The following is a 17,454-nucleotide window of genomic DNA, read 5'->3' as shown; positions in this document are numbered from 1 at the left end:
AGCAATTATGACTCATTTTTGCATAAACACAGTATACAAAAGCAGGATTACCATTCAACTGTCATTTGCTGAATATATTTATTAAAAATTAAACAAGGGCCATAATTCATATTTCCCATCTGAAAAATAGAAAATTTGATGACAATACATGAGCCAGAATGTGAGCATATAATCCTTACACATACATCATAAACTGATGTACATCTGTAACCCTAGTTTTGAGCCACCCTGTATCCTTCGAAGATCAACACCACAGCTGTCACAGCATCAGCATTCTACCTTTGAACCAATCTCCAGTCACTCCTCTCATTACTGTGTTGTTTCCTCTGGGTACCAAGTCTAATGGTATACACAAAATTATCAGATGAAGTAGTGACTGTAAATTGCCCCCAGTCTGAGAGCACACAGGTGAATGGAGCTCTTTGTCCCCCACGCGATAATGGACTGTTTTGTGCCCTGTGATGCAAAGTCTAACCCGGGCCTGGGTAATTATTTTCCATGGAGGCCAAATCTGTGCTTCACCATGTCAACATTTTTAAATGATTATTTTCATGTCCCATGAAAAGTACAATAACAGACAAGTTAGATTTTACTGTACATTTCTGATTAACTGTAAGAAAGATTTTAGGGGATAAATCTGCTCATCCTCATAGACTTGAACAAAGCCTGTTTATTTCTATTTTTTAATGATCAAACAGGCCAGTATAAACTCAAACTGTATGGAAATATTGATCCATATATGATTTTGCATAAAGACTCCACACTGCCTTAGTTCCTGGTAAGACAGATGGATAGGTCACAGTGCAGCCCTGAAGTGGATAGTTCAGGTCCACAAAGTAAAAATCCAGACCAAAGTTTTGTTTCAACCAACCAACTGAGTACTCTGTTACTGTGACTCTTCATGCTCTATTGGCTGGTTGAAACAAAATCTTGGTCTGGATTTGTACTTTCTGAACCTGAACCATCTACCTCTGGTGCAGTCCTATACAGGCCATAGATCAGGGGTGGCCAATCTTATCCGCAAAGGGCCGGTGTGTATGCGGGTTTTCGCTGCAACTCCCTAAATAGATTACTAATTAGAGGACTGATTGGCTGAAGAGTCCTCACACCTGGGTTTGAACAGCTGACCTACAGGTTATCCCAAAAACCTGCATACACACCGGCCCTTTGAGGATAAGATTGGCCACCCCTGCCATAGATGATGGGGGCTGTACTAATGGATGGGGGTGTGGCCAGGTAAAGGGGAGAAGCATGCTGCTTACATTCAGGCTCCTGTTGTAGTTCCAGATCTTAATCTTGGAGACGCCGAAGTCAGGGGATCGCTCGGGGTTGCGGATGATGAAGTAGAGCTGGACCGGAGGGTGGAAAGGACAGGTCCACATGTTGCGCTCCTTGGTGGTCTGTCCATATAGGGCCGGAGAGCAGATCAGGACATTAAAAACAGGTGCGACTCATCACGATAACCCCTGTATACTCGATCACCATTAACAAGGAACCCTAAAGGTTCCCACTCATTGCAGGAAAGGTTCTGGGCGTGTGAAGCATCACCTTGGCTTTCCCATTGACTAGCGCTCCCAGGTTCCCGGGGCTGTCGGCGTTCCGGATGTCCAGGTCGTGCGGAGACACGAACAGCTTCCGGTTCCTCGGGCAGAAGAACTGCATCTCGGTGAGCCCCACCTGCTGGCTGTTCCCCCAGTTGGACAGGATCTCCATGGTTACGTAGAGAGATGGAGTGACCTCCACTGGCACTGGAGATCTCTGCTGCCGTAAGACATCGCCCATTATTTCCCACATGCACAATTCACAATAAATGCACAATATACTCACCTAATCTGAAATAATATATTAGACATTAACTTGACTGCCACAGCTCTGTCAGTCACGGGCCCTGACTATAATAGCTAGATATTGTCACATGCTCCCATAGCCAAGGACTCGGTGGCGTTGTCAATAATTCTACTGGAGGGGGGTCATTTTTGTCCATGTTTCCTGGGAAGGTCTCTCAGGTTACAAGCTGGCAGTCGCACTCACCGGCAGCCTGTCTCTGCTGGTCTTGGTCTCTGCCGTTTGGGGGTCCTCAACATTACTGTTCGCCTCAATCTTCTCCAAAGCCTTCAGCAGTTTCTTCTGTTGGCTGACGTACAGAGAAAAAGTATTTTATTAAACTCGAAAGCAGAGAGAGCCAAGAGAAAAAAAAATTAACACTGAGTCACCGTGACAAATGAGACCTTTCGCACTTTGTTGGTATACTGTGAGAAGCACAACTGTGGGCGTACCTTGGCTCCATGAGCGAGATTCTCTGCATAGCCTTGGTGACCCCGTTCTGCCCGTCAGCCTCTGAGACGTCACTCCTTTGGCACATTCTGATCTACGCGGGGACAAGATCGGGGAAGCGTGACACGGTGAGCCTCAGGGAAGATGTGCCGTCACCAAGGTAGCAGTGGGATCAAATAGGGCAAAGATACGGGAAGCAGTGTATGGCTCAGCGGGCTAAGATGCTGTGCTTGTGCTCAGAAGGTCACTGGTTCAAATCCCAGGATTTGCAGAGTGACTCCACTGTGGCACAATTGCTCTAAGCACTGACAGACCTTTTTATGGAAAAAATCTCCCACTAAGTAAATAAAATGAACTCTGCAGGTTGGCTTGCACAGGGAGCACATGCAGGCTTTCAAAAAAAGGTGAGTTAGCGTGTGAGTTATAATCTAAAAGAACCGAGAACTGGTGCAAAAATGGGACATGTGAGTTTTAGTGAGAGAAGCTGGACAACTGCTCCACAACTGGTAATTAATTTCTATGTAAATAATCATTAAAAGAAAGAGCCCAGCTTTGCTGCTTTATGCAGACCCAGAGCTGGCTGGCATTCTGCTGGGAGACCACGGCTCAGCGGGCTGTACCGGGCGGCTCTGCTCCAGGGCCCGCAGTCCCGGCTGCAGCATGCTGTTCTCTTTCTGAAGTGCCTGGAACACCCGGCATGCCGCCTCCTCGGAGTCCCGCCCCTCCTGAGCGCTCCTCCGGGCGGCAGACAGAGGGCGCTCCACGCGGCTCCGCAGCCCTGAGAAAAAACAAGGCATCCATTAAAAGTGGGTCATTCAGACTCACCCCAGGACACTGCGCCTATTTCTAATGAGCCCCAGGTAATATACGATCCCACCAATAACTCATCGAACTCCAGGGTGGATTAAGGCAGGAACTACTGACTTGGTGCATCTCTTCCTGAGGTAGAAGGAGCCTTATCAAGCAGTCTGCTCTTCACCAGGACCGGCTTGGTCGGAATGTACGCGTCCACACTGGCTTTCCTTTTGGCCGAGAGGGAACGCTGAATCTTCCCACCTGCAAATATATATTAAAAAGTACAGGAACATACTACAGGTCATCGGAAAGGGACGGAGACTGAACCTGGCACCAATGTGTGTCCCTGGGATGTTTTCTGATAACGTGTCAAGAGATACACAGCGGGCGGTCACCGTTTGGAGACGGGCCGAAGTCCAGCACTATCAGGTCTCCGGGGTCGAGATGGCAGCTGGGGGGCTCACTGGGCTGCAGGCTGGAGGCAGGCATTTTAGGGGGAAGGCCGAGCTCCTCCAGGCTCTCCGCACTCTCCTCCCTCTCGATCTGCTCCTCTACCCACTCCTCCTCAGACTCCTCCCCTGCTGAATCGCGGCTGCCATGCCTCACGCTCACACTGGCCTGCAGGCTCCGCCGCAACATCTAATAAAAGAGGGAGGGGACGAGGTCATCCCTGATTGCCTTCTAGAACTCAGCCCATCCCTGATTGGCTCTTAGAACACAGCCCATCCCTGACTGGCTCTTAGAACACAGCCCATCCCTGACTGGCTCTTAGAACACAGCCCATCCCTGATTGACTCTTAGAACACAGCCCATCCCTGACTGGCTCTTAGAACACAGCCCATCCCTGATTGACTCTTAGAACACAGCCCATCCCTGAACTCAGTCCAGTTGGCCCCTACTTCTCCAGCATCAGCTATAAATTCAAAGTGACCTTCAGCAATGCTAGCCACTGATACATGAAGTATACTGTGTGTTGTAATAAGGGGTCCGGTCTCAGTAGTAACCCCAATGCTGCCACATAGCTGCATGGCTGAACCTCACAAAGTCAGAGGTGTACAGACCTTGACTTCATCCATGTTGAGGAGGACTCTTTCTCCACGCTCCTGGTCACCGTGACTCCCTCGCCTCTCCATCCTGGCACTGAAAGGCCTGGGGGCCGCCCGAGGGTCTCTGTGAGGTGACTGAGCTCCTGAGTGCTACGGGGGGAGGCAGACACACAGAGGACAGATACTGTCTTAAACACATCACCCAAAGGAATGGCCACGGGATCATAGATGCCAGCGACTCCCTTACCTCCATCACGACGCTCTCGGAGGGCTCGAAGTCCTCGGAGTAGTGGCACTCCGGGCGAATGTGTAGAGACGGTCCCTCCTCTGCCTTAAGATGAACCGAAGTCTATGAAGACATATTAAAATTTGAAGAAGATTCTAAATGATTCAGAGTTTGGCCGGTGCAGCCATCTCTAAATTTAATCTCTTCCTCCGCAGTCCTATTTTAAAAAGTGATACAAGAACATTAGGCTCTCAGTCTCACAGTGGGTGGTCCGGCTGCACTCTGCCAATCACAGAGAGGCTTAATCCAATGGGCAGCTCCCATTGGTCAGTGATTGGCAGCACACGATAATCCCACCCACTATGGCTTTAACATGCCTGGTTTCTCTCCATCACTGCTTTATATATCCTACATAACTTTCAGTGGCTCGGTGCTGAGCAGTGGAACTTCATCACGATCACCTACAGAGAACCACAGAGACCTGCTCAATCTGTCAGGCCCAGCTGACAATTGTAGCAGTAACCCAAGCCTACCTGAATCCATTCTTTCCGCTGCACTCTTTCGGGAGCGGTCTGACTCCTCCCTCTTCGAACCCTCTCAATATCTTGCAGATCTTCTGCTAGACCCACAATCCTTCTGGAAACATCTAATCCAAACAATTGGAGGATAAAAAAAATATATGTAGGTATCCATTGGCTGGATTTTGTCCTGGAAGTGAGGATGCAAGTCAATCTGGATGCATCTCGATCATTACAGGGGAGAGGTCAAAGATACTGTATAACAAAAAAATACAGAGGGATGTACAAGGATGACTGTATATGATAACATTCACACAATCGACAGGATCCACTGGGGGGCAGTATGTGACTCAGTGGGTTCGGTCTCTGTGCCTGTGATCAAATTATCTCCGATTTGAATCCCGTTCTCAGCAGATTAGTCACATCTCTGTTGGGCCCATGGGTGAGGATCTTAACCCCACCCCCCAAAAAAGCTCCAGGGTGCCTGATAAATGGCTGTCCCTGTGTGCAGACCCCAAATGTGTGTATGTCCCAAAGGAGAGTTTGATGGGAAGCATTCCAATGAACGTGTACTCGTCCTTGTGCAGTGGGCAAATAAAACATCGATTCATTTAATCAGTTCCAAAGAGAAATGCCAGTATCTAGTGCTTGGGAAAAGCAAGACATTAATAAAGCACAGATGGCTTTTTCCCCATCATTCACTCATAGAAGTCTCACATTCCGCGATTTGGGGAGGACGCAGATTGGAAACGGGACTCGGGATCCGCAGGCACATCCGCAAGCATGCGGCGGCACCAGGAAGGGGCCATAGAGGAAGTGCAGCAGGGCCTCTGGCAGGGGGGGGGGGTCTGTGCCGCTCACCGGCCGCGGTGGTGGCCCTCGCTGCAGGGGGCTGCGACTCAGGCTTCTGGCCGCCTCTCCTGGGCTGCCTGCTGCCCTGAGAGTTTGCTCCGTTCACGTATATGGAGAAGCCCTGCTCCAGATGCTCCAGCTCAATCTGCTTTGGATCTTTGGTCCTCAGGATCTGCAAGATTCTGGGGAGGGTACATGCAGCATTGAGATATAACCAACATATATAACCAACATGGTCATCATGCACAAACTGCGGGATTTTCTACACATGCTAAATGGATCTACCCTGGGGCAATCTGAACTCACAGGGGGCATTGAAAAGACACAACAATGAGCAACGGAAGCAAAGGTATCACCTTCTTTTGGCAACAAAGCATCCATCAAGTTGCATCACCTCATTCAGAGAACCGATCACAGCTCACAAATCAGAAGGATGGACACAAAGGCGCCTTGTCCGGTAACAGGAGAAGCTCAGAGCACACTTTATAGTCACACCTAACCTGTTTCTCTTTTGAAGGACGGTTAAATATTCATCGAGCTTCTCTTCGATATTTGTTGCTGCGAACCTTCCGCCCGGGCTCCCGTGACGTCTCTTGAAAGTGACAAGATGGAGAATTTAATTGGAACGCAACTCGGCACTTAGAAACACAGATTAATAGTGTGCAATAAGAGAAGCCATACAGTACAAAGAATATCAATAAATAAGAATAAAGTTATTAATTCAGAAGCCGACCTAAAATTTTATCAGAAGCAGAATAAAAACACGTCCATGTCGTAAGGAAGAGTTGAATATTAAAACTTTAGACAATAACTCAGTCTAAAATACAGCTTAACAATAAAAGCACAATGCACTCGACTTAGGAGAGGATTACAAAACATTGCTTTAAATTGCCACTACTGTTTATGTCGCAAGAGTGCAAACGAATTATACAAATAAGCCAAAGAGTAATGACAAGCATGCAGAAAGAAGAGGAAGTCAGCAGCTCTCTTACAGTCTCTGTCAACTACGGCATCTGTAAGGGACAGACAAGGATAGAAAGGAGGACAGATGGCAATCACCGGCATCAGCAGGAAAAACGGAGAACGAGGCAGAAATAACGACTTGGATCGGTACATTGTGGTAAATACGCACGTTTTACAGGCTGCTGGACATTAGCCGTGTGCAGCGGGACACCTGCACTGACTTCTACGTGTGGGTGTAATCTTACCGAGGATAAATCATTGCCACAAGTCACGTACTCTGATTACCCATGGTAAAATTGTGTTTAGCCATCCCTTATATTAACCGTTACAAATTATCCGTTATCCATAAAGAGCAATGTCATTAAAAGGATAATGAAATCGCTGCCTGGATAATGAAGTGAATTACATCCGCCACATCCGTGCACATTAGTTGCAATATGTAAAATAAGTTAAATCACAGCGGGAGGGCCTACCTCTTTTGCCTTGGGTCTGGTGCCGTTTTTTTCGGATACCCCTGTGTTTCGGCATGTAAAAAGAAAGTGTTTAAATAATAACGATATAGAAATACAAAGACGTCCAGGACAACAGAGAACAATGACATATAAAGACATCGGAACGGCGTAATGGCGTATGATGATAATAAATGTGGTATCACGGTTCTGTTTAATCTTATGTGATAAATAAAATCGTATAAGCGTAAGCTGCGGACGTAGGGTAGATGCCGATCCCCTCCAGTGAAGAAATGATTTTGCAGCATTCACAAGAAAGTCCACACCGTGGATACAATGAAGGCCTAACTTTTACTGCTAGCTAATCGGTTAGCCTTGTTTTATGGAGCAACCCGAGTAGTGTAAGGCACATGCATTCCATTTATATAAGCTACGACTTATTACTACATATTACAGGGTATAGTAACTCCTGCTAAACGTGTACTATAACTCACAAATATTTGAACAGGTCTGGTTTTAAGAATACAGGTAAGATAGCTCGGTAGGGCTTCATTTTCACAGTTCATCAGCATTTCTTGTGCGATCTTCAAAACACAATGTGCACCAGGAGACAGTTTCTTTTTTTTTTTTAAAAAAAAAACTTACGGTCCATGTCATCTCGTTGAAAACAATCCCAAATGGCTAGATAATAAAAACATTGAGACTCGTGCGCTTTCGGTGTGTTGACACGGGTTACGCCGGTTACCAGGAGAGCCACCGGCCAATGGCGTGGAGCGCGCGGCCATAGAAACGCCCCCCTCGCCGTCGCCCCGCCCTTCGCACGGGACGGGTCGGGATTCTCGCGGCGTGGACGGGTGCGTGTTTTCCTGCTTTCCACACAATGGCATTCACACATTCGTTTGGTTAGGAAAGGAGGGACATGCCACAACGTGCCTGAGCTGCCATGCGATGTCTATAGTTTCCCGATACACCATTAGTAGTCAGTCAGAACATTTACTCAAAATTCCCAAGTTTTCGAATGTGAAACGTGAAATACGTTTTACGGTAATAACCCTTCTCCACCATTCATTGATATTTTTTTTTTTATCTAGACCTTTCAGTCGTTTGTAGTAGTTAATCTCACTATTTTAAGACTTTCCAGAAACATTTGGTGACAACACACTGCAACACAGTGAAACTTTTGGAGTCCTGGTTGACTTTGCACTGTGCACAACAGAAAACAAATTGCACAATCCTTTGTAAACACCCCATCATGCTACCTGTGATTTAGACTCTCAAAAAATGCACACCAATTAGTTACAATAGTGTGTTCTCGTTTTCATTTTAATAAGCCCCCCCTTTTCATAAATGCTCCTACTCCACATGCATGGGTACAGGAGAATGACCACAAGCCACATCACCCATTATACACCTCCTCAGCCTCCTGACTGGAAAACAGCAGACACACAAACACACCGGATGTCAGACTCATGCTCCTAGCCTGTTTCACAACACAGGATGTTCATGACATACACCAAAGCATGTGTCCAGCAACCAATCCCCACATTCCCTAGCAATTTGAATTAATGCTCACACCCACCCCCCTTCACGCCTACCACCACAACTGAAAAAGGATACATTTCCTTGTTTTTCACAGTGATATCCGTTTAGTAGTTCTTTATGTTAGCAAATTCCCCAGCTTGCTATGCATAAAAACACAGCAAGTGTTATACCTCATTAATCATAGCATTTTGTAGCCCCACCACCGACACACAGGGAAATCTACCACATGTCCGATGAGGCAAAAACAATAAGGGGCTTGTGTTGCTATAATTCAAGAACATTCGAGAAACCTAGGAGCCTAATTCCCCCCAAAATGTCAGTAAAGAGCTCAATTGCTCTCATTTTCAAGTAAAAGATATTCCCAAGATGAAATTACCTACCTTAGCCTCCATTATAGTAAGGTTACTGAAAAGGAACAAGGTTTTCTTTTCTTTTTTTTTTTAAAATATGCACACCAGAAACCATTCAACAGCAATATCACAACTCAAGGCAATTCTGTGCTGTTATTAGGATTTTAAAAGTCAATAGATAGTCAATAAAATACATTTGATCAAAATAATAACAATAATAATAAAATTAGGAATAGCATACCTACTTGATAACCGTTTTCAAAATAGATATGGCCGTGTGGAAAATTTAAATAAAAACAAAATGCAATGTTTACAAATCATATGAACCCATATTGCGGCAAGTGTATTATGAAACAAAGAATATGACAAAAGAGACCCCAAACTGCTAAGCAGTTCAAATCCTATATCAGGCAAGAATGGGACATTTCACTTTCAAAGTTCCAGCGACGGGTCTCTTCAGTTCCCAAACCATTACAGAGTGTCGTTAAAAGAAGTGATGCAACACATTAGTAAACATGCCCCTGTTGCAACTATTTTGAAACGTATTGTTGGCATCAAATTCAAATTGAGCATATATTTCCCATAAAACCATAAAATTTCAGTTTCAACAATTGATACGTCATCTTCATTCTATTTTCAATTAGATATGGGTTTATATGATTTGCAAATCATTGCATTGTTATTTATATTTTACACAGCATGCCAACGTTTTTGGAAATGGGGCTGTAACCATCTAGTTAATTACAGCCCTTCTTCCTAAAATCACAAGATATTCTTGCTTGTCTTTTGGATACCAAGTTTCCCACAGAAGCTGTCTGTTCACCCGGGATGGCCTATAACAGTGATTCCCAACCCAGTCCTCGGGGAACCCCGGACAGTCCACGTTTTTGCTCCCTCCCAGCTCCCAGCCAATCAGGAACACCAAATCAGGTGTGCTGGGAGCTGAGAGGAAGCAAAAACGTGGACTGTCCAGGGTTCGGAAACACTGGCCTATAACATAGAGCATTGGTGGGAGTGTGCAAGAAGCATAAAGCAAAATGGTGTGAGACGCGTCCGAGGACCTGAATTTAGCACCTTGGAAGCCTTTAAGATTCTGCATTTGGGAGCATTAACTGTATTCAGAGCTGAAGTACATCTCCTGCAGGAAAAACCATCGTGAAAAATTAACCTAAAACTTGCAAGGTGCAGGTTTGTTTATGAAGAAAGTGATGGAAAGAGGGTATAATGACAAAATTAATGGAGTTTCATTTCATGGTCCACTGGATGAACTTTTATTTTTAATAAATCACTGCACGTTATAAAAATGGAACTGAAATGACATAACTGCAGGAGATTTCAACTTTTTTTTCAATCCATTATCGTCTCCCTCGGTTAAAAACACGAGTTCTGGTCCTACCAAATTCCATAATACCATCCGCTATCACCTGGAGAAATGTGGTGACCCTATACCCAGGTCTCCCCCCCCCCCCAATGAGCCAGACACCATCATCTTAAGTGTAGGGGGATGTCAGAGTTTAAAAAAGAACAACACATCCAGTTACCCAAACGAAAATAAAAAATAATAATTTAAATAAAACAGCCTGGCATCATTATACAATATTCTAGAGCCCTTTCATAAAACAAGGCATATTAGGGTAGTTAAGAAATTACCCCAGTCCCTTACATACCCACCCACACCTCATTAAAAAAAAAATCAAAATAATAACAACAATAATGGTGACAGTTTCACAGATGCAGTTTTACTTTTAGTGAGTCTTTCATTGGCAATCCCAGATCAGTCAGTGGCCAATCTGGCTGCCCTCGTCTGCCTCCTCATCCCCCGAGTCTGGCGTTGTCGTGCTGGGCTCCCCGAGGGCCCTCTTAGCCAAGGCGTCCTCCTTCTTCCGTCGCTCCACCTCCCACTCCACGAAGGTGTCGAATAGGCTGGGCCATGCCTCGTCCTCACTGTAGTTGCTGAGGTCCGGCCCGATGACCTGAGTGAAGTTGAGGAACATGTTCCACGTGTCCCGCGAGATGCCCTTCACCCCCGAGGGATTCTCCGTCAGGAAGTCCAACCAGCAGTCTAGGATGGCCGGAGTGTCCTGGGTGAAGACCAGGCGCCAGAGCGCGATGGCGATGTCCCGATGCAGCGAGCGCTGCCCCTCCTCCGAGTCCAGCCCAAACTGGAAGGTGAAGCGGTACAGGTCCTTGAATTTCTCCTCCACCTGGGCTTCTAGTAGCATGCAAGGGAAGCGTGCACAGATGCTATCTAGGCTGTCTGCCTTGATGGCCTTGCAGCCCTCGACAAACTCCTTCCTGCAGGGGTGCGGGGTGGGGGGGGGGGGGGGGGGGAGGGGGGCAGAGGAAGAGGTAGAGAGAGACTGTGAGGGGTGTGAGGGGGTAGCTTTCCCAGTAGGTGACTTCAGTGGCTCTCAATGCAGCTCTCAGTCTCTCTCAGAGTCTGCTTTGCCTTCCGGATCACCACCTGCTTGCCTGAAACCGGTAATGAAGGACTTTATTATTAGCCAAAAAGTAAAAGAAAAAAAAAAAAAAAACAGGTGTGCTGGAGGTAGAACACAAAATGTGGACTAGCTTGAGGGAGAGCTAAGAATTGGGTCAAGAACCACTCAGCTATGTCAGAAGCAATGCTGGAGCTGGATCCCATCTGCACAGGGTGTGGTGCAACTGATGCCAAGTCAACAACATGTGAGAAACAAGGTCAGCAGCACCTCAAACCGCAGGCCAGGGGAGTGCGGAAACCACCGGTGTCTGCTGGTGCAGATGCACGCCATAATCACAAGGTGGAATGAAGATACAAGCAGCCACTGACTGCTGAGACAGCCACACCGCTGCGCTCATTGTTGTTTACGCATTTGCATGGAAAGAAATGATCGTGACTGATGATGCCAAGGGCCAAGGCACTTTGGGCTACCGTTTTCTGATTTCACCCGACTGATGTAATCGCTGTTCTCAAATTGGTTAATGTGAAAAACGTTTTACTGGGATCTAGAATTTCTGTGAGCATTGTTTGGTACAAAGAAATTCGACGACTCATCTATGTTATCAAAATGTCTACAATTTTTCTGTAGACACTGCCTTAATTAAACTTGGGAGTAATACTTTGCTGCTTTGCTATATATTTTTGACTATTTACAAGCATCTATTTTATTAGAAAACACCTACATGGAACAAAATTAACAAAATCAAACATTAAAATATGGATACATTGTCATATTCAATGTCGGGTAAATGTGGCTTTAACACACTGTACAAAAATGTATTTCAAAGGCGTTTTGGCAAAACCAGAAAAGAGAACCAAGCAATATGGTGCCGTAATTGTGCAAGACCAGCTCAGGTATCAGCAAAAACAGACATGCTGTTTGCCGATACACAAAGACTCCCTGTTATGGGAAATGTCTACATTTCAGATACACAACAGTCTGCCCACGTCACAGCAATGAAATCTCATTATCCCCTACTATGGGCACGGTACAGCCTGCCACAAAACACCCCCCCCCCCCAAAAGGGGAAGGCCAGCCAAACAGTTCTGTAATCAAGATGTTCCGTTTCATTATAGCAGTATTGTTTCGAAGTCATGCTGAAAGGTCACTCGGGGCGGAGAAACGTAAACACCTCCGCACTGGGCCGAATCAGGCGCCACGCCTCCCAATCTCAGCGGGGTCACTGTCGGATCAACATTTTCTGGAGCCATACGACCGATCCATTTTATTGTCCCTGTGCGCTTTTACACGCCAATGAAATGCACAGCTCTCTGTCATAAGAACGGCAGAAACCTTCTGCGTAAGCCGCCGCATGTGCGGAAAGACAGACATCCAGGAAAGAGCTAATTGAGGCATATTAAATTCCAAGGAAAGATCATGCTGGTGCAGGTCGTTGTTTCTCCCCCTTTCCCATCGTCAGGGCTCAACATTTTTAATTGCTGTGTTCTTGCCATGGCAACAAGCTGTGAGGCACCTTTGGGAGATGACAAGTGATGCAGATGAAAATATTCCAAATCATTTCATTAATCAATGTGCGAATGACACCGGTTTCAGGTCAGGCATCCGTCCTACACAATTCTTACACATTTTTTTTAATTTTATTTGATTGGTCTTCGACTGAACATGTGAAGGCATGTTTATAAATTTGAGCTAAACGTCACTTACCAAATGGTGAAACAGATTTACCATCGTGTCAAGTCAAAGTATTTTTACTGCAGCTTCTGCTGTATGATGCGTGAGTCATACAGTGGGATGGAACCGTCTCTCTTGGTCATAGTGCAAGACAAAAAACATTTTGGCTTACATGTTTGTACCTAAAGATATTATTTTCATGTAAAAGTGTTAATTTTGCCTTAGGGGTATTGTTGCAGTATTACCATTAATTTTTGTAATAAAAGTATTTCCTTGAACACAGTGCAATAGTTAATGGGATGCAAGAAAATGACAAAACTAACCAAAATTGGACAAAAATATACATCTTATCATACAAATAGCTGGTTTATTGAGGGTTACATGCAACAAAAGATGAAAGATAAAAAAAAATGTATCTAGTTTAGTGTTGCTTGACTTTTGGCTACTAATTTGGGGGAAAGGGTTCTATACATAAGACAAATACTGCATTTCATTGTACCACTTTTGGAAAAATTCTCAAGTTCCTGAGAAAGACCCATGTTTTAACTTGTGTTTAATAGTTTAACTTAAAACTTGCGGTATACATATTTATTTTCAACAAAAATATTACTTGCAAGCAAGTACAAGCTGAATTTCAATGCTTTCAAAAAAAAGTTCGCTAAACAGATGGCAATAAGACAAGAGAGGGTATTGTATTATAAGTAGGGTTGTTAAAGTTTTTTTTAATTGCACATCTTGGCAACTAGATTTGGTGCTGCTGGAAGCTTTGCACTTCCTGGACATCCCTGTGAGCCATCCCTGTGAGCCATCCATGTCATTTGGTCCAGCTATCTAAGCTGTTCTCATCTCCACACTCACCAACTTCTACAATTTCTAGAACTACTGGATGGATCACCTGGAATTGTAGAAGAAGAAAAAAAAAAAGAAGTGTTTTTACCTGAACGCTGCGAGTCCTTGTCACATGTAGGTCTGAAAGAATATTTATTTATTGTACATTTAACTTGCATGACAAATTTGCAGAATCTTTCCCGACCAATTAGGTGGTCACTTGTATTTCTTTCAACGCATTTTAATGTACGTGTTTGAAAATGTCATTTAAAATGATATATATATTAAATTAGTGCTGTCAATGTTAACCCGTTAACAGTTCTGATTAATCTGGAAACCATAACATGCAATTTTGTTTTTAATGCAAATGAATCGTATACGCCAGGGGTCTCCAACTCCGGTCCTGGAGAGATACTATCCAGTAGGTTTTCTATCCTACTTGGCTTCTGATGAGCCACACCTGGCCCTGGTATTTAATGTTAAGGAAACGTTAAAGAATTTTATGTAAATTTTGTTTGATAAAAATTCCAAAACATTATGGGGTCAGACCATTTACAGAGCAATAAATCTGTTACATACATGTAAAAGGGATGTGCAGACTTGTCTCAAATTGAAACATCCAGTGTCAGCTAGCTGCCCAAAGTTGGCAACATGGCATTTATTGAATCTCTTCTTAGTGAAATATGGAACTTTCCGCCAGCACTGTTTATGAACCAAATCAGTTTTTGGTAACCAGGTAACTTAATTTATGGGGTTTTCCATAAATGTGTGGTGCTTGTTTAGTAGGATTTTCCACTAAATACTACTCCGACGTTTCAAAACTATGTTCTCTTTCGTTTGTTTTGTCAAGATTGCAAATCACTGTGCTACTAGGCCCTGTTCACACCTGGTATTCACATGCGTTCTGCATGACCCGATCACAAGTGGGCCGCACTAATTACAGGTGTGAACGCACCCAAAAGGGATTGAAAGCACATCAGGATCGGATTGCTCAAACCACATTTGGAGGTGGTCTGGGACGCATATGGCCACATTCTTATAGCAGTGTGAATGCGAATGTGTCCTGGCCTGCATTGAAGGACTGCCTACTCAGCTGGTGCACTCATGTGGGCACAAGTATGTACATATGCATTAGACATGCAAGCGGTATTTGACATATGATTTACATCAGAACATCTGTCAGGGCAGAGGGGGCCCTAGTTGCTGTTAAAAGCATAAAATGCTTCCAGACCTTCAACCCCTTATCTGCTGTTTTTACAGTGCATGTGCATGACATCACGGCAGGCGGCAGTGACTGTGCTCAGACCCACTCAGTCAGTTGAATGCCGCAAAACACACATCTAAGCCCTGTTCACACCTGATATTAACATACGCCCTGGGTGATGCGATCACAAGCGGACAGCGCTAAATATGCCCCTTCACACCTGGCACTGCCATACGTTTCCGCATGAGTCTTGACTGACCACTTGTAATCGGATCTTATTTTCCTGCAGCCTATTTAAATAAGCACATAAATCGCTTCCGTATGCAGAATCTGCCAAACATTAAAAGGAGGAGAAGTCGTCAAATGCTATTGGCGCATTCCAGGGTAAACAAACAGCTTAAGATGTTTGTAATGAACGTCATAATACTCTAAATGAAATTAATGTATGAATACATAAATATTTCAATAATTAAGGTGCAATTTTATTTTTAAAGGGTATTATATTTAACATTTATCTTCTATGTATAGTCTTTAAATTGTATTTCGTAATAACATTGTGATTTTCATTTGACAGTCATTAAATATTTTTTCCCCCCGCATACTGCAAAAGTGATTTCTTAATTCAAACTATATTTCACAATAATGTTCAACTTTTCGCTTTGTAGGCATGGATTTTAATACCTCCATTTGTGGTATTAAACTTGTGTCCATCCTTACCTACAATTAATTTTGCATTCAAGTAATTTTGTAATCACAAATATTAATAAAGTGTGGAGCACCTTTGACTTAAATAAGGAAGCTTTATGAAAATGCACATTAAAATATGCGATCTGTGTAAATTCCAAAACATCTAATAAATCACTGCTTACATAATATATTTTTCCCGAATTTGCGCACGTAACATTAATGATGCACACTTTGACGGTTCCATCCGAATGGGTCGCAACAGTACGATACTAAAGAGATCCCAGGAGATTCAAACATTTTTTTTAGTGTTGTAGGGGGGAAAAAAATGCGCCGTTGTTCACAATGCAGTTTAGTACACAAAGGCCCAACTCTGCACTGAGACATTCTGACGTAAATCATACAAATGCCCGGACAAAAAAAAAAAAGTTGCCATTTGAATTTTTCGTTGGCCCGCCTTTAGCTTTGATTATGGCGCATATTTGTCATGGCATTGTTTCCACAGGCTTATGCTACATCTCACCCTTTATTTTCATCCAGATTTGCATTCATTTCTCACCGAGATCCTGTATTGACAAGTGAGTTGAACCACTCCATAAAGCCTCCTTCAGCACATCCCAGAGACCTTCAATGAGGTTAAGGTCACAACTCTGTGGTGACCAAGTCATGCGTGAAAATGATTCCTCATGTTCCCTGAACCACTCTTTGACAATTCGAACCTAATGAATCTTGGCATTCTTGTCCTGGAATATGCCCATGTCAACAGGGAAGAGAAAAAATCCATTGATGATGGATGGAGGTGTAACCTGGCCATTCAGTAGATTCAGGTACTCAGCTGACTTTACTTTATTGCTGCATAATGTTGCTGAGCTGTAATGATGATGCCGTCATTGGCTCTTAAGTACTTGCTGATAAAAATACAAATGGCGACTTTTTTTTGGCCGGGCAGTGTATGTCAAATACCGCTTGCACGTCTAATGGGTTTATACATACACCCACACGAGGATGTCAGCTGAGTAGGCGGTCCTTCAATCCGGCCCTTCACACTGCTGCAAGAATGTGGCCATATGCGTCCCAGACCACCTTCGAATGTGGTTTGAACGATCAGATCTCAATGCATCTTCAATGCGGTTTGGCTGCGTTCACACCTGTATCTAGAGCTGTCCACTTGTGATAGGATCACCCAGGATGCATGTTATGTCGAGTGTGAACAGGGCCTAAAATGGAAAAGAGCTGTCATGCAACTGATTGTGCAAATAGATTTAAAAACAAAACAGGAGCTATATGTTTTTAGAGATTGCCAAAAACTAAATATGTAAGTAGTGGATGTGGATCAGTCACATATGGCTGATACCCGATCCGTCAAATAGGTCTGGATCGGCACCGATACCAATCCAATATCAGACCGGTGCATCTCTACTACATATCGGAAGCATTCAAACTGTGGGGCACCAAGGAATTGCATAGGGGCTCAGCTGATGGAAAAACAGAACAGTGTGTGTGTGGTGGGGGGGGGGGGGGGGGTTGAGCTGGAGACAGATCTATTTGGAAAGTGCAACACTCAGAAATATTAAAAAACTGAACAGATTACGTGCCTGTACACATCTCTGG

The 17,454-nt window shown here is 44.3% G+C and overlaps 2 protein-coding genes across 5 annotated transcripts in view; both read right to left on the bottom strand.

The window, feature by feature from the left end:
- The window catches only part of katnip (katanin interacting protein), a 29,819-nt gene extending 21,808 nt beyond the window's left edge, over positions 1 to 8,011 (bottom strand). The window contains exons 1-14 of one of the 4 annotated variants that reach the window (XR_002839158.2): positions 7,769 to 8,011; positions 7,148 to 7,188; positions 6,212 to 6,303; positions 5,721 to 5,893; positions 4,875 to 4,987; positions 4,363 to 4,464; positions 4,131 to 4,265; positions 3,465 to 3,708; positions 3,199 to 3,330; positions 2,895 to 3,052; positions 2,277 to 2,368; positions 2,032 to 2,134; positions 1,549 to 1,761; positions 1,263 to 1,400 (exon numbers count right to left, since the gene is read on the bottom strand). Coding sequence is in view for 3 of the 4 variants with exons in the window: in XM_072712629.1 (XP_072568730.1) it covers positions 1,263 to 1,400; positions 1,549 to 1,761; positions 2,032 to 2,134; positions 2,277 to 2,368; positions 2,895 to 3,052; positions 3,199 to 3,330; positions 3,465 to 3,708; positions 4,131 to 4,265; positions 4,363 to 4,464; positions 4,875 to 4,987; positions 5,721 to 5,893; positions 6,212 to 6,303; positions 7,148 to 7,188; positions 7,769 to 7,775 (1,743 nt within the window). In the remaining variant the exon portion in view is untranslated. The remainder of the gene's footprint in view (positions 1 to 1,262; positions 1,401 to 1,548; positions 1,762 to 2,031; positions 2,135 to 2,276; positions 2,369 to 2,894; positions 3,053 to 3,198; positions 3,331 to 3,464; positions 3,709 to 4,130; positions 4,266 to 4,362; positions 4,465 to 4,874; positions 4,988 to 5,720; positions 5,894 to 6,211; positions 6,304 to 7,147; positions 7,189 to 7,768) is intronic. The other 3 variants (XM_072712629.1, XM_072712628.1, XM_023819150.2) reach the window with 3 other exon arrangements.
- Positions 8,012 to 10,270: 2,259 nt separating this feature from the next.
- dcun1d3 (defective in cullin neddylation 1 domain containing 3) overlaps positions 10,271 to 17,454 on the bottom strand; it is a 12,487-nt gene continuing 5,303 nt past the window's right edge. Inside the window, exon 2 of the mRNA XM_023819152.2 lies at positions 10,271 to 11,310. Coding sequence (XP_023674920.1) covers positions 10,794 to 11,310 — 517 coding nt within the window. The 3' untranslated portion in view covers positions 10,271 to 10,793. The remainder of the gene's footprint in view (positions 11,311 to 17,454) is intronic.

Source organism: Paramormyrops kingsleyae, chromosome 5, assembly GCF_048594095.1.
Source record: "Paramormyrops kingsleyae isolate MSU_618 chromosome 5, PKINGS_0.4, whole genome shotgun sequence".
In the NCBI taxonomy this organism is placed as follows: Eukaryota; Metazoa; Chordata; class Actinopteri; order Osteoglossiformes; family Mormyridae; genus Paramormyrops; species Paramormyrops kingsleyae.
This window is presented reverse-complemented; position numbering and strand designations above follow the sequence as displayed.